Source organism: Emys orbicularis, chromosome 17 (assembly GCF_028017835.1).
Source record: "Emys orbicularis isolate rEmyOrb1 chromosome 17, rEmyOrb1.hap1, whole genome shotgun sequence".
Lineage (NCBI taxonomy): Eukaryota > Metazoa > Chordata > Testudines > Emydidae > Emys > Emys orbicularis.
In genome coordinates, this window is record NC_088699.1 from 19036350 (window position 1) to 19051189 (window position 14840).

The 14840-nt window shown below is 42.4% G+C and overlaps 1 protein-coding gene across 1 annotated transcript in view; it reads left to right on the plus strand.

Moving 5' to 3' along the window:
• Window positions 1-246: 246 nt before the first annotated feature.
• CUX1 (cut like homeobox 1) overlaps window positions 247-14840 on the plus strand; it is a 321902-nt gene continuing 307308 nt past the window's right edge. The window contains exon 1 of the mRNA XM_065418515.1: window positions 247-392. Within this exon, the coding sequence (XP_065274587.1) occupies window positions 330-392 (63 nt within the window). The 5' untranslated portion in view covers window positions 247-329. The remainder of the gene's footprint in view (window positions 393-14840) is intronic.

Below are 14840 nucleotides of genomic sequence, written 5' to 3' on the forward strand. Positions count from 1 at the left end.
TCGCGGGTCTTCCGTGCCTGCTCGCCCTGCCCTGTGTGTTAGATCTCTTCCCTGTGCGGTGGCTGGATGGAGGCGAGCGTGTTGGCGGCTGCGCTTGTGCCCCGGTGAGAGGGAAGCAGCTCGCTGTCTGTCTGTGCAATGGCTGCGAGTCCGTGTTCCGGGCCGGGCTCGGGCTCCAGGCCGGGATTTGGGCGCTCCCTGCCCGCCTCCCTCCCCCTCTGCCTCCCCCCCCCGCCCGGCTGGCTCCCTCCCTCCCCCTCCCTCCCGGCTCCTGAACTCCAGCCCCTCTCTCTCTATCAGCCGCTCACTCTGTCTCAATATGTCTCAAGATGGCGGCCAATGTGGGATCGATGTTTCAATATTGGAAGCGCTTTGATTTACAGCAGCTGCAGGTCAGGCTTCTCCGCTCGCCCCGCCGGCCGGGCCGCGCCGCCGGGCCCCCCCGCCGCTCCCCGGGCCCGGCCCCCCGGCCCGCGCCGCCCAGGGGGAGCCCCCCGCGCGGCCCGGCCCCGCTCTCCCCATTGATAACTGGCTTTATCAGAAATTGATCCTCTTTGTTCAATTCATCGATCAGCCCAAGATGGCGCCGGAGCCGCCGCCGCCGGAGCCGCCGCTCGCCCTGTCCCGGGCCAGCCCCCCGGCGGGGCCGTGCGGGGCCGAGGGCGGCCGGGCGGGGGGCAGCCCCCGCTCCCCTTTATTTCTGGGAGCCGGGGAAAGTTTATTGAGTGCTGGGACTTTGTGTGGGGCGCAGGCAGCCGGCCGGGCGCAGGCTGCAGCCTCTGAGCGGCTGGGGCTGGGGGCGCTGTGGTGCCAGCGCTCGGCGCTTTTAAAGCAGCCCGAGCCACTCGCCTTCCCCGCTGCTGCCGCCGCTCAAGCAGCCGCTTCCCCCGGCTGGCTCCCCCCACAGCCGGGGCAGGGGACCCCAGTGCGGGGGGCGGCCTGCCAGATCCCCTCCCGCTCGCTCTCGCGCTCCTTTCCCAGGGCTCCCCCCGGCAGGGAGAGTCCGGCCAGCCGTCCCTAGGGTCCGCCAGCCCCCCGAGCCCCCCTGCCTGCCCCGGGTTTGTTTACATCTCGGCATCCATGGCTGGACCTTCCTCCCCCCCCTCCCTCCCCGGGTGGGTTTGAATTTGCTGGCGGGTTCGGGCCGCGGGCGTAGGGCGTGCGGAGAGGGCTGTGCTGGCCTGCCGGGGTTGGCACGGGGGTGATCTGGCGTGCGGTCCTGGTGGGGTCCGGTTCGGGCTGGCATGGGGGGGATCTGAGCTCCGGGGCCTGCTGGCGCTCGGAGTAGCAGTGGGGAGCGGCGCTCAGGTCCGAGTCCTGCTGGGGCTTGGGTCCGGCTGGCCCGGAGGTCGGAAAGGAGACAGCCCTGAGGGCCGGGTCCTGGTTGGGCTCAAGCTGGCACAGGGGGTGTCTGTACTGGGGGGAGGGCGCTGCGCGGTCCGGCTCCTGCAGGCTGGCCCTGGGGATTGTAAGGTCCGATTCTTGCTGGGGCTCGGGGGGCTCTGGGTCCTGCGGGGGCTTGGGCTGGCACTGGCGGCTGAGCGGGGCATCTGCTGGGGTGTAAGCAGACAGCGTTGTACATATTGTGGCGTATGTAGTGCGTTAGTTTCCATGCTGGAGGTGGAGGTGGGAGCGAAGAGTCTGATGGAAGTTAGCTCCTGCCGGCTTCGGAGGGTTGAACTTCTGGGGAGTGGGACGTGTGTCGGGGAGACGTCCTGTGTGTGTGTAGAGGGGGGTATGGTATATTCTGAGCTTATCTCCGTGTGCGTGTCTCTGGGGCTGACGGGCATTTCCTCCTGCTGTAACCACACGGCGTGAACACCGTCTCCCTTCTGTCTAGGACCTGACACATGCGTTGTGTTGCTGTTTTAACGTGGCTGCTCATAGCGCTTAGGAATCCTGTCCTTTCAAGAAAAAGTACTTGCTCTGCAGCTTTCCTTTACCTTTTGGGTGTATGCCTTGATGAGATTCAAGATCCAGTACTTAATAGAATAGCTCATGTATACGGGGGGGGGGGGGGGGGAAGCGATTAGTCGGAGATTTCCCTGCCGATTAACAGCACTGCAACATGTAACTTTATCGTACTGTAGTTGATTGGTGCAGGAATATTGTGTCCTACCTCTTTAAATCCTGAAACGCGTGGAGTTTAAGTAAATTGGCTAGAAAGCTTTTGCTACCCACCCCTCGCCCCCACTGAGGAGTCTATTCAGCAAGTGCCCATGTGGGAGCTTAGAGAGCAGGCAGCCTGAAAGGAGCCGGAAATATGTTACATTGATGTTTGGCATAGCTGCAGTCAAGTTAAAGGTGAGAGGATGCTGTCAGGATGGGTTTATGTTTTGGAAAGAAATTAAAAGTATAAGAATATGGGACTAAAACAAGCTGCCTTAGGGGTCTGTGCGGGGATAATGATCTGCCTTTCGGGGCTGTTGAGAGGGTTAATTAGTTAATGGATGAACAGCACTGGACACTTACATAGCACTTTCCATTTTTCAAAGTAGTATCTATAGTGAGTGGCTGGTGCCCTCTGACTTTCAAATGGATTAGGGGTGGCAAGAAAGTAACTTCTTGTTTTAATTCTGTCTTTTAAAGATTTTGGATTAAGGTAGATTTGGCTGAACTTTCCTAACTTGAAAGGATTACAGAACAGGAATAAGCTATACCAGTATAATTCTTAATACTGACCCAGAATACCTACAGGAATACAGAAAATGAGAGCCAGATGTAGGATTGTATCAAATACAATGGTTTAGATTAATATGTATTTAAACAAGGTCTGACAACCTTAATTGTAAATGCTTGCTTTTGCATATGTATATGTGCAATTGTACTTCCTTAGAATTGAAAACTCAGTACTCCTAATGTGGTTTTTCTTAAAGTGTTACACTTAACACCGTAGAAAGGTATCTAAAATACATTTTTGTAAAGAAAATAAAGCTGCAACAAATGTTTATTGATTAAAGCATATTACTCTAAAAGTAGCTATCATGTAAATCAAATTCTAGAATGTAATGAACACAGCCAAATTGCATTGTAAGAGATTGGTCTATTCTGTTTTTAGTAAAAATAACTCACTTTTACTATAATTTAATTCCTGTGCATACTGTAAAACCCGTTGTGGAGTATGAATGTGTAAACTTTAATCTTGTGCATGGTAGACTAAATGTGACAATCTGACTTTAGCAGTGCTAGACTTTGAAGCATCCTGGCAATAATGAGTTGGAGTTTATATTTGAGCACCAAAGCCTTACTTACTTGATAACTTTATACATACTACTTGTGAACTGTATGGATCTAGGTTGTGTGCCCATCAGTTAAATCACTGAGGAATCTGTATGTAATAAACGTTGTGCAATTTCTGGCCACAGAGAGTTTTGGCGTGACCAAAGAGGTGGAGAGTACATTCAGACAAGCCATTTACTCATGCACAGAACTGTTATTTTTGATTTCAGATATCTTTATTTCTCTACCTCCTCCCCAATCTGCATGATGGGGAAGGAATAAGTTATCCATCCTGTGGATAAAGCAATACCTCTTACAGTATTTTCTGTACAAGGAGTTTTTCTGGCATTTGTAGTGGGGTGTTCAACCAACTGTGGAACTGCATAAATCAAATGTTGTCCTGTCTGCACTTTCATTGCCTGACTCAAGTGTGAGATTCCATGCATCTTACAAGTAACACAGTCCCACCTGTGCTCTGTGAAGAACTTCTCCAGCTCTGGCTGTAGTTTGAAACCAGCTACAAGGCTGCATCAGTTCCAAACTATTGCTCCACCCACCTTTTTGCTGGGAAACTTGTAAGGTGCTCAAGTGAGACTCTGTTGATGGAAATAAGGGACAAAACCAGGCACACGTACTATCTAGTGGTAACTGCCCCATCTCAATTGTTAGGGGAGCCATGTTTACTGTTACTAACCCTCTACCTGCACTATAACGTAAAGCAGTGGGTGTTTAAATAGTACAGTCAAGATTGTATCTGTGTTAATTAAAATACACAGCCAAGAAAACTATTAGCTCTGACTTTTTTGTATTATTCATTTCTCCTTTCACTAAATTTCTTTTGCTTCTCAGCGGAGAGACTTCAGCACTCGGAGGCCGGCCTAAACCATCCAAGAAAGCTTGGATTAAACAATAAAGGTCTTACTTACCTCTTGAATATGTTGGAAACAGAAACTGTAAGGTTTGACAGGTGTCAAACATGAGCCCTCCCTCCACTTGCTGTTGAGATTGTTTAAAATGGTTCAGCCAGGCACCAAGTTCAACCCTTTTTCCTAATAGAGGCCAATCATGGTTCCTGAATCAGGTGTTGAAAATGGTTTGGCAGCACCTCTGGACCACTTGCCAAACTGGGTTTAACCATGGACTAGACCTCCTGAGGTCTCTTCCAACCCTGATCTTCTATGATTCTACGAGTGAGGGAGGAACCATATTTGACAGCTGCTGCCAAATGGTTTGGCATGACCTGTACACCATTTGCCAAACTGGATTTAACCATGATTGAGGGAGGAACCATATTTGACAGCTGCAGCCAAATAAGTCAGTGTGTTGTGCAGACAGATTTTTGGAAGCACTTGGCTATCATTGTGATGAGCATGGATTAAATACCTAGATGGATGCTTGGTGGAGTGCTGTACTGTTGCTCTGAAGAGTTGCAGCTACAACTCCTGGTATGAAAATAGTCATGTGATCTTAGTCATCTTCATGTACAGCAGGATAAAGGTTACAATGGAAGAGTCTGACTCTACTTGAAGTCTTGTGTTCTTGGTTTATTTATAATCTTGATGGATTATTAAGCAACTTGCCCATCAAACAATGTGTTACGCTCCTGTGGCTATAGCATAAAATCCTCCTTAAGATGCATGGCTAATAGGCTTGAATAAATGTAACTGAGGGTATAACTTGTCCAGCAGTATCTTTATTACTTCAGTAATGAAATATGAGGGTGAGAATGAACCCAGCTTGATAGTCCTGCAAACTCAACCTGAGATCTGACAAACAGAAAAACTAGAGATTGTTATTTGTAAACTGAACAAATTTGATGTGGAAACATTAAGATAAACATAGAAACTCAATACAATCAGGTGTCACTTTTCAAAGCAGAGGTGTATTTTATTAACCCCCCCCCCCCAAACCCCCATGCTCACGCGCACACAAATCTTTTTAAATAAAACTGCTTGGCTTGTATTAACAAACCAGGGCATTTAAACTTAAAGCCAAATCTTGTCTGTATACTTTTGTCTTGTGTCAAGGTATTTACAGCATATGGTTAGGGTTAAGAGGGAGCATTATCTGTTTGTTGCCATTGATTGTTTCAAGGTAGGCCCATTCACAAAAGAAAAACTGGTTTCTAAATAGTAATGAATGGTTTAAATATTGAAGCACTTCTAGCATCTAATTGGAAGCAAGGGGAATTCTTGGCATCCTGTAGCTGAACCTGATTGTACCAAAACACAAGACTCTTTGCTTATAGCTGTCCACTTTATCTCTGTTAAATCAAAAGTGGATCTAGAGATAATTTTCTTTTCCCAAGTCACAGTTGAATTTATAGTTTCTGTCCTGAAGGTGGGGTGAGGGAACAGCTCCTTGCTATATTATCAGTGATGGGAATTATGCATGTGTCAAGAGAAGATGTGCCAAGGTTTATAACTAGATTCCATCCACTTCTGCATGAACATGGAGGTACTTGACTCAATAAAAGCATTGGGGTTCTATTTCAGGGTGAGAAGCAGAGTTTGGGGATGTGATGTAGGGGATCTTCTCTCTTTCTGTCTCACAAAATTCTGCTTTGTTGAATCTGCCTGCTGGAGTTCACCATGGAGGGGGGAGGCAAAAGAGATGGGATGTGTCAATGCTTGCTGCTGTTTGCCAAGGAGTGAAAGCTTATTCTCTCTACTTTTTGGGGGGCTGTGGCAAATACTTCCCCTCCCTATAACAGGAAAAAAGGCACAACATGCAGACCAGCCATTCAGCCTGTCTAATGAACTGAGGATTTGGCCCTAGTGGAATAATTTATGGAGCAGTAGTAGATGATCCATAGTTATAACTGAACTTCCATTGTAAGCCTTTTTTTGGGGGGGCTATCCTCTCTTCTCCTCATTCCCCAAATCCAGAAACAAAAGAATGTCCACCACAAAATAAGTAGAATTGATTTATGATTGAGGTAAACATTTTTCCTGACATATTTGAGGTCAGTTGGACAAGGAGTTAAAAAACTGTCTCACACACACACAAGTATTTACCAGAGTTCAGAACTGGATAACAAATGCATGTATTATGCAGAATCAGATCCACATTCCTTTCACCCTTTGATTGTATTGGGAATTTCCTTAGCAAGGGCTACATTACTGGCCCTTATATATTAATATATCAAATAAGTAACAATAGTTATTACAAAAGGGGTGAATTACAGACTTAAACTGTGGTAGACAAATGTAAGTATTTACTAGCCACTACGTAACTTAAAAGTAGACAGGTTAAGCACTAAATAACTTCTTTTAGGGAAAGGAATGCTGTTGAAAGGGAAAGATTGTTTAAAAACCAACTTAGTGTTGCAGCAGCCATAGGGATCTTTTATTAAGAAGAAAATGATTTGAAGTTGCCTTATGGCAAGTGGAAATGGGATGCTGGGAAGAGTTGGAAACTTTTTCCTTTTGACTTGCTGTTTTTCCCCACCCATACAGCTTAAGGACTTGGCTAGATTTCTAGTTACCTCAACATACCTTCTTGTATAGCTGCAGATAACTTCCTCAGCATCAATAGTGGAAGCCACACCCTATCTAGCAAGATTTACTAGGAAGACAAGCTTCTGTTGTTACTATTATGGGTATTTTCAATCAAATCTAAATATGAAATCTACTTTCTTAAATGTACTGTATCTACTCTGTTTTTGTTTTGTTTTTGTTTTCCTTAGAGTGAAATGATTTCTAATTTGGTCCTCTTCAGGGCAAGTACCAGGTTTTCCTTTGTGTTTGTCCAGGGGCCTGATTCTGATCTGAGCCTTTGGGCATGAGTGAAAGAGAAATAATAAATGAAACCAACAATGATAAACCATAGTTGAAAATGTATTTGTAGATAAGTGGAAAACATGCATGAACTATCCTCCCATCTCTGTGAACAATAAGTGTGGCGGTACTGCATACTTTGTGTAACACTCCCAATAAAGTGTTCCAGGATGTTTGCTTCTAACATACAATGTTGTTCTAAATTTAGTGTAAATTTGCAAAATCTGCTGATAAATTTGATCCATATGTTTGTCCTACAGCATTCCAGGTTCCAGTTGCTAATGTATTCCATTCGGTAAAGAAAGGGAACCTCTGGGAGTTTACCTTTTACTGTGGTAAGGAAGGCTGTTACCTGCAGTTCCCTCTGGAACTTGATACTCTTCCTACTGCCAGTTGGAGAGGGACACTAGAGTGTGCCATGATATGCTCCTTTCTTGTTTCTCCAGTCTGAGTACCATATGTTCTGAACTGCGTGCGGTTCAAAGCTTGCACCCCAAACTCTGATCGCTGCCTGCTCAGGGAACTTTCTGTCACTAGACTGATTTGTTTTTGGAGATACACTTTTAAACATTATTACATTGTTAGCTGTACCTCAATTAAATTTTAACGTAATGATGCAAATGATGCAACATCAAAGCAGATTCTACAACTTTCAGCCCTCAGCCTGGGTTTCCATTTAGTTGACATGTAGTTAATTACTGCAAAGATGAACAAAATTAGTTACCAGTGTAGTAGCCAGTGGAAGGAAAAAGATCTCTTCATCACGTTTGTATGAGATGACTCTTAAATCAGCATTCTTAATAAAACATCCAGTTAACTATCTGGGAAATAATACAAAGGATGAATGTGCCAGTTTGTTTTTGTTAATGTAAGAGGAAAATTGTTGTGGAATGAATGTGTGAAGTTAAGGGCTCAGTCTGAACAAACTCAGGATGACTGTAAAGACAGCTTCTTTACAGGATCTAGAGGAAGACATGGGCCAGAATCTTCATGTTTGGGCATTTAAATGTATACTTAAACATCTAAATAAAAGTAATTTTTTTTTTTTTAAGCTGATGAGCACTTGCAGCTCTCACTGACATCCGCCTCTTTTTATTCTGGTGCTGAAGTTTGAAATTGTAGTTGTGGTCCATTTTCTAAAGAGCTTTCTTCCAAAAACAGATAATACAATTTGGACACAAACACCTGATGACTAGATAAGTGTTAACCTGAATGTACCACTTTAAGATTTTAAGTTATTTATTTTGTGGAGGATTGTTCTACACACGCTTCATGAAAAAGTGCTGTTAAGGAGTGATTGAAGGAAAGGAGGGTTTATTTTTGGTGCAGAAGGAAGATGGAGAGAGTTCCAAGTGCAGTGGCAGCCTGGAAGAAATCACGAGGTTGAGGGGACAAAAGCTGAATGGAAGTTTAGCAGAGGACAGGAGGACTAGGAAACAAGAACAGACACATACACAGGCAGGGCTTTGGAGCTGTGCTCTGGCTCCGCTTCAGCTCCAGGCAAAAACCTGCAGCTCCACTGCTCCGGAGCTGCTCCGGACTCCGCTCCAAAGCCCTAATGCAGGGAAAGACTTGTGCAGGATCTTAGATGTTGGTGAGAGACCTGAACTTGACAAAAAAGATGAGAAGACTGAACTTCTTTATTAATGTATCGAACAATATCTTAAATTATTAAAACCCATAATGAAAATTTAATAATTAAAAGAAAAATCTCATTTAGTTTGAAGCATATGTACTGTTTATTTACTTATTGTTTCTCCCCTCTGGCTGGACAATGAAAATGGACTAGTCCTTTTTGCTTTTGTTTTTAGTTTGTTTTACTTGCTGGATATTACTCATCTAAGTATTTTGTATTCAGATATTTTGGATTGCGCACCCTATGGAAGAACATCTAAATACAAATAACTATTTTGAATTTGAAACGAATGAACTAAATATTTGTATTAACATTACATTTTTATAAATATTGTTAGTTTAGGCCCGGTGTTTAGGTTATTCTGTATTTACCACTATAAACTATCTGAAAGTAACCCTTTAACTTCCCATTCTTTAAATAATATTTGGATTTGGTAGAAAACAAGTGCAGCTTGCAGAATTTGTTAGATCAACAAGTATTCATTGGTGTTGCTGATGCCTAGGGTCTTGGATATCTTGAGCAGTATGTTTTATATGCCATTACTACTTGGTCAGTTCTGTATTGTGGTATAGCAGAATATACTTTTTTTTTTTTTTCCCAGTATAAATATTTTAAAGTAAAAGAAGGCAGTTGACATGATAAATCTGTGAAAAGCTAGTGCACTATAGAAGGTCTAGTTTTGAAGTCTGGCTACTTTTAAACTAAAGATCCTTAATTATCTGCCTGAGTTGCAACTCTGGTGCCTCAATCACTTGGGAAAATTAAACACTCTTGGTGTAGGGCTGCGTTAATAAGGTTTTGTTATAATTGAGGTATGTTTTCAGTTGCATAGGGGAAGTTGGAATGTACATGCCCTGCACTATGTCTAATTCTAGCTAGCCCTTTGCTTTTTTATGTGTTGGGTAATTTTAAATAGACACTTTTTTTTTTTTTTTTTTTTATTTTTTTTTTATTTTTTTTAATGTTGATGCCCAGAAGCCCTGATTGGGATTGGAGACCCAGTTTGCTAGGTGCAGTATGAATAGAGGTAGTCCTTTGAAGAGCTTAATTTGTAGAGCGTGTAGGCCTTAACCATATGTGAGACTCATCACATCATTGTTTGACTGGTGATTGTTTTGCTGTGGTGGACCCTGGGGTATGGAGTTGTCTCCCTCTCTTTTATCAATCTCTACCCACTTGAGGAGGAGGAGGAAAAAACCCAACCTTAACTTTTCCCTTGTAGGTGCTTTAGTTTGATCACTATTGGCCCTGTATTTCCCATCTTTATCTTTTTGCCCTCTTTATTGTAGTGGAGCCTCTCAATTTGTTGTTGCTTTTAAAAGGTAACTTTAAAATCCATTTGTTGGATTACATTTGATTAATTTAAAATACACTGGTCAAATCTGCAAGGTTTAAAAAAATATATAAACTAAATATGCAAATTATCACATTCTGGAAGCACTGAATATGTGTAACAGGTGTAGGCATTTTGTAAATAAACCATGAGAAAAGGTACTCTCCTGCTCCAAATGGGACAATTTCACTGGTAAGAGTGCTGCAGCAGCAGCATTGTGCAACTGACCTGATTCTTTTTATGTAGTTGGAGTATTATGAAAACAACTGTGCTAGGGAACTAATTAAAATATTGTTAAAACATGGATTGCTCTTGTGTGTGTATATAGATGGCACCAAACTGTTTATAATCATGCCCTGGTCTTCACACATTTTAAAACACAGTTTGCACTACATAGAAAGATAGCACCATGTTGGTGAACCACCATGGTACAACTAGATCCCTCAACATTAATTTTGTTAGTATAGATAGAGCCAACGTTACTCTTCCTGCTCCTGGTGTCAAGTTATGAAGTCTGAGAAGTGGTCCGTTTCAGTTCATGGTTATTGCCCAACAGAAGACAAAGGGCATAATCATGTAGGAAGCAAGGACAGGTGAAGCAAACAAGGGAAAAGCGAGACTCAGATTTTGATGGGGTGGGAGGAAACGGTGAGTGATGTAGAAGGTTGAGATGATGCCCTTGCTCCCAGCACCAAATTTGCTGATACATATTAACCAGTGCAACTGGGAAGTATGAGAGTGTCTCCCGGTGGATGTCCAGGTACAGTACTACACTGTATTTACCAGCTGCATTGGATGTGTGGTATGGAGTGGTGCGCAGGAATTACCACCAAGCTACTGCTGTTGGACCTTGCTGGAAAGGTCCCATCTCAGATACCAGCATGATAGCATGATTTAGAAGTACCCATGGTAGATTGGCTAATCTCTAGTATTAAGGTTAGTGTTTATGCTAACAAGTTTTGATACACTTATACAAAATGTCGTTCAGTGTTTAATTTTTTGGTAGTAGATAAAACATTCTCCCCACTCCCATTTTATTAAACAAAAAGTGTTTGCCTCTGATTTAGTGTCTAAAAAAAATAAGTTGATATATTATAAATAGGCCTCACCTTAATAAGTGAAAGTTATCTTGGCTTCTTAATATACCTAACATTTAAAGCAAAAGCTTAGAGGTGTGGCTAGAGTGAAGTGCAATTAGAAGCTGTTCCCTTTTTGATATCTAGAGAAATTTGTATTTCTCGCACCTCTTTCCCCACTTGTAGTATTAGGTATTTGAGAATGTTTGTTTATCAAAAAGGTACAGATATGTACACTGGTATAGGGATACTTAGATATGGACTACAAATTGGTCAGATAAATCTATAATTTTCTTTAAAGTAGCAGGTCACTGATATTGACCAAGTGTGAACAAATCATATTTTGGAATTATTGATTTGGGAACAGACAGTACCACATGGTGTCTTTCAGCTCTATCTCATTGGTTCAAATTCAGCCTAAATAGATAATGACTGAGGCCATGTCTATACATACAGTGCTGCAGCTGTACCAGTAGAGCTGTGTTGCTGCAGTGCGTCTGGTGAAGACGCTCTATGCTGATGGGAGAGAACTCTCCTGTTGGCATAAAAAAATCACCTCCGCGAGCAGCATAAGCTGTCTGTGGGAGAAGCTCTCCCACTGACATAACACTGCGCACATGAGCGCTTATGCTGGTGTAATTTACGTCTCATAGACTCATAGACTCATAGACTTTAAGGTCAGAAGGGACCAATATGGTCATCTAGTCTGACCTCCCGCATGATGCAGGCCACAAAAGCTGACCCACCCACAACAGAATCTTCCAGCCTGCGACCCCTGCCCTATGCTGCGGAGGAAGGCGAAAAACCTCCAGGGCCTCTGCCAATCTACCCTGGAGGAAAATTCCTTCCCGACCCCAAATATGGCGATCAGCAGTACCCCGAGCATACAGGCAAGATTCTACAGCCGGAATCTTGTCGCTCGGGGGGGTGGAATATTCAGACCCCTGAGCGACAAATGTTTTGCCGACACAAGCTGTAGTGTAAGCATAGCCTTAGTTTTTCTGCCATCAACATGGTAATAACTTTGTGAATTGAGTTGAGGGTTTCAGTCCTGTTCTTGGTTGTTGATAGCTCTGCTACTGACCTCCTGTGTGACCATAGGCACTTTGCTTCACCTCTCTGCATTTATTTCCCATCCGTGAAATAGGGATAATGATATTGACCCTCCTTTGTGAAGCACTTTGACATCTATGGATGAAAGGTTCTGTGTTATAGCTCAGTATTCTTTATTGTCACTGTTTACTTCTGTATTTGTATGGATAAACAGGGCTTTAGTTTTCAGGGCTGTCAGCCACCTTTCTCCAGGATTAACTTATATTTTTAAACAGAAAAAACAGCCCAGCAAATGACATGGTATTCTTAAAATACCATGTCATTTCATGTTTTTCAGCTTATTGCTAGCATCATATGGGATCATGAGAAAAAAAAATAGGAGTAAGTTTATTGAAGTGACTAGGAGGTGGCAAAGTCTTGAGTTATTATGTATATCCTAGTAAAAATCTTGATGTTGGTATCAAATCACCATAAGAACATTTTTTTGCTAGAAGTCAGTTATAAAATTTTGATATCAACACTGAAGATGACACAATGTCATATACATTCTCTCTTATTGAAAAACATATAGTCATAAAGTATGCGACTCAGTGTTGCTTGTAATATGAGAGCAGGATGTCTGGTGTATCAAGTTTTTCTTTAGATTTTTTCCATGAATTGTAGATAGCACACCCAAAACATACAACACAAGTCTGCAGTGATGTAAAAGATGAATTTAGTATGCAACAGTTTGTGGTTGCACCACTTGAAACTGCAGGCAGCTAACTACATGCATAGGTAATGTGACTCAAACAGCTCTGCATTCTAAAAACAGACAAACTTCTACCAGTTTAGCTATCTGTAGTTTGTAGGGTTTCTATCCAAGCCAGCTATTACTGGTTGTAATGATTGTAGACGGCAATACTCAAGCAGGTCTGATACTCCATCTGGCAGAAGGCAGTGGTACACTCATAAGGTCGTATATGAAATGTGTTAGATTAATGGCTGGAGACTGAAGTCCTTTGTTTACAGAACAAGTTCAATATGGTAGGCTGAAGCTTTTTCACAGCACTCTTCATCCCTTTCTTACTGTTTGCTTATTGTAATCCGAATATCCATGCTCTCTCTGGCAGGACTGGTAACAAGGGTGCAGAATGTGATTTAGATAACCTACCTGTGCTGTCAGAAATTTGGGTTGACTGTCAACTCAACTATTCAGTCAATGGACTAGATGAAATATCAGGTGATAATGTTTAAACATTAGACTGGTGAAAAGGTGCTATATCCTATTATCAGTTCCCCAAACAGTAATACTTTGCATTTATAATATATAGGACTTATCACCTGTAGCTTTCAGTGGATTTTACAAGGGTGATTGGGTGAGTGTCCTCATTTTACAGAGCAAAGGCCCTGATCCAACAAAGTACTCAAGCATGTGCCTAACTTTAAGCACTTGAGTATTCTGAGCACTTTATTGGATTTGTGATAGAAAGAGTTGCCCTTTGTCAAGAGTTCAAGGTAGAGTTGGGAATAGAACCCAGTTTTCTGAACTCTCTATTCATTCAGTAGCTGTCCCACTGAGTTATCCGGTCCCTTCTAAGCATGTTACTTTATCTCATGTTCCTGCTAAATTTAAACTTATCTTTTGGTTATTTAGTATGGGACTATAAACATCACCAGAACAGCTCAATAAATTTAAAACTTACGGTTTGTCTGTGTGTCTACACTTAATTTATTTTTCATTGTTTAAGTTGACATGCGTGCATGTCAAAGTAACTTTGGAATCAAGTTAGAGTGGAATCCTGTTTATCTGATCTAATTGGGGCCAAGTTGGATAATCAAAAATTCAGATAACCAGAAGAATGGGCAAAGAGTTTTCTATCCTCTTTCTCTCTCTCTGTCTGTCAGCTCTGGGCAGCAGGGCCATGCTGCCTAGTTTGATTAATACGGAGAGCTGGATAATGGAGGCTTGCATAAAAAGGATTCTACTGTATTTAAATGAATAGATGTTTTATTTTCAGATATAAATAAAGTACCATTTGTCTGTCATCTGAAAGATGCTCTTTCTTTAGCTGTTAATTTTGTCAGCAAAATACTTACCTATTTTTATGTTGCTTGATTTTTTTTTTTTCATGTTGATAGCATTGAAATAAATGTTGGGTTTGGCATGTTTGCTATGAAAATAGCTCTTCTGCTATTAATCTGCAGCATTGGGATAACAAAAGCAAGGCGCCAGTAATGTTAGATTTTTCCTAGACTGCTTAGAGTTGGGTCCCAGTCTTGTTTTTAATATGGGCAGTTCCCTGTATATGGAGTCGCTTGCAGGCCTAGAACCATAATCTCTGGTTTTGTGTGAGCACAAGAATTGTACAGTATGCCTTAAAAACAAATCAATGTTCTGAATATATTCACCTTCAGCATTGTCAGTTGTGCTGTGTCACTTTCAGGAAGTGATTGCTATAAATTTCAGGTTTTTTTAAAGTAGGCTCACCCACTTTTTTTTTTTTTTTTTTTTTTTTTTTTTTGGGACATTGGGTTCTGCTCTTGCAATTCTCAGAATACTGGAGAGGGGTGACTGGCTAATGTGGCATCTTCAGTTAATCTATCCTTTATCATCCATGATTGCCCACTCATTTGTTGAGGTGAACATATTTTCTGCTTGAATAATCTCAAAACAATTGTTTGTTACCTGGAAAATCTCCTGACTGAAATCAGTGATTTAATACTCCCCTGTGTATAGGGTGAGTGATACTGTAGGAGGATGG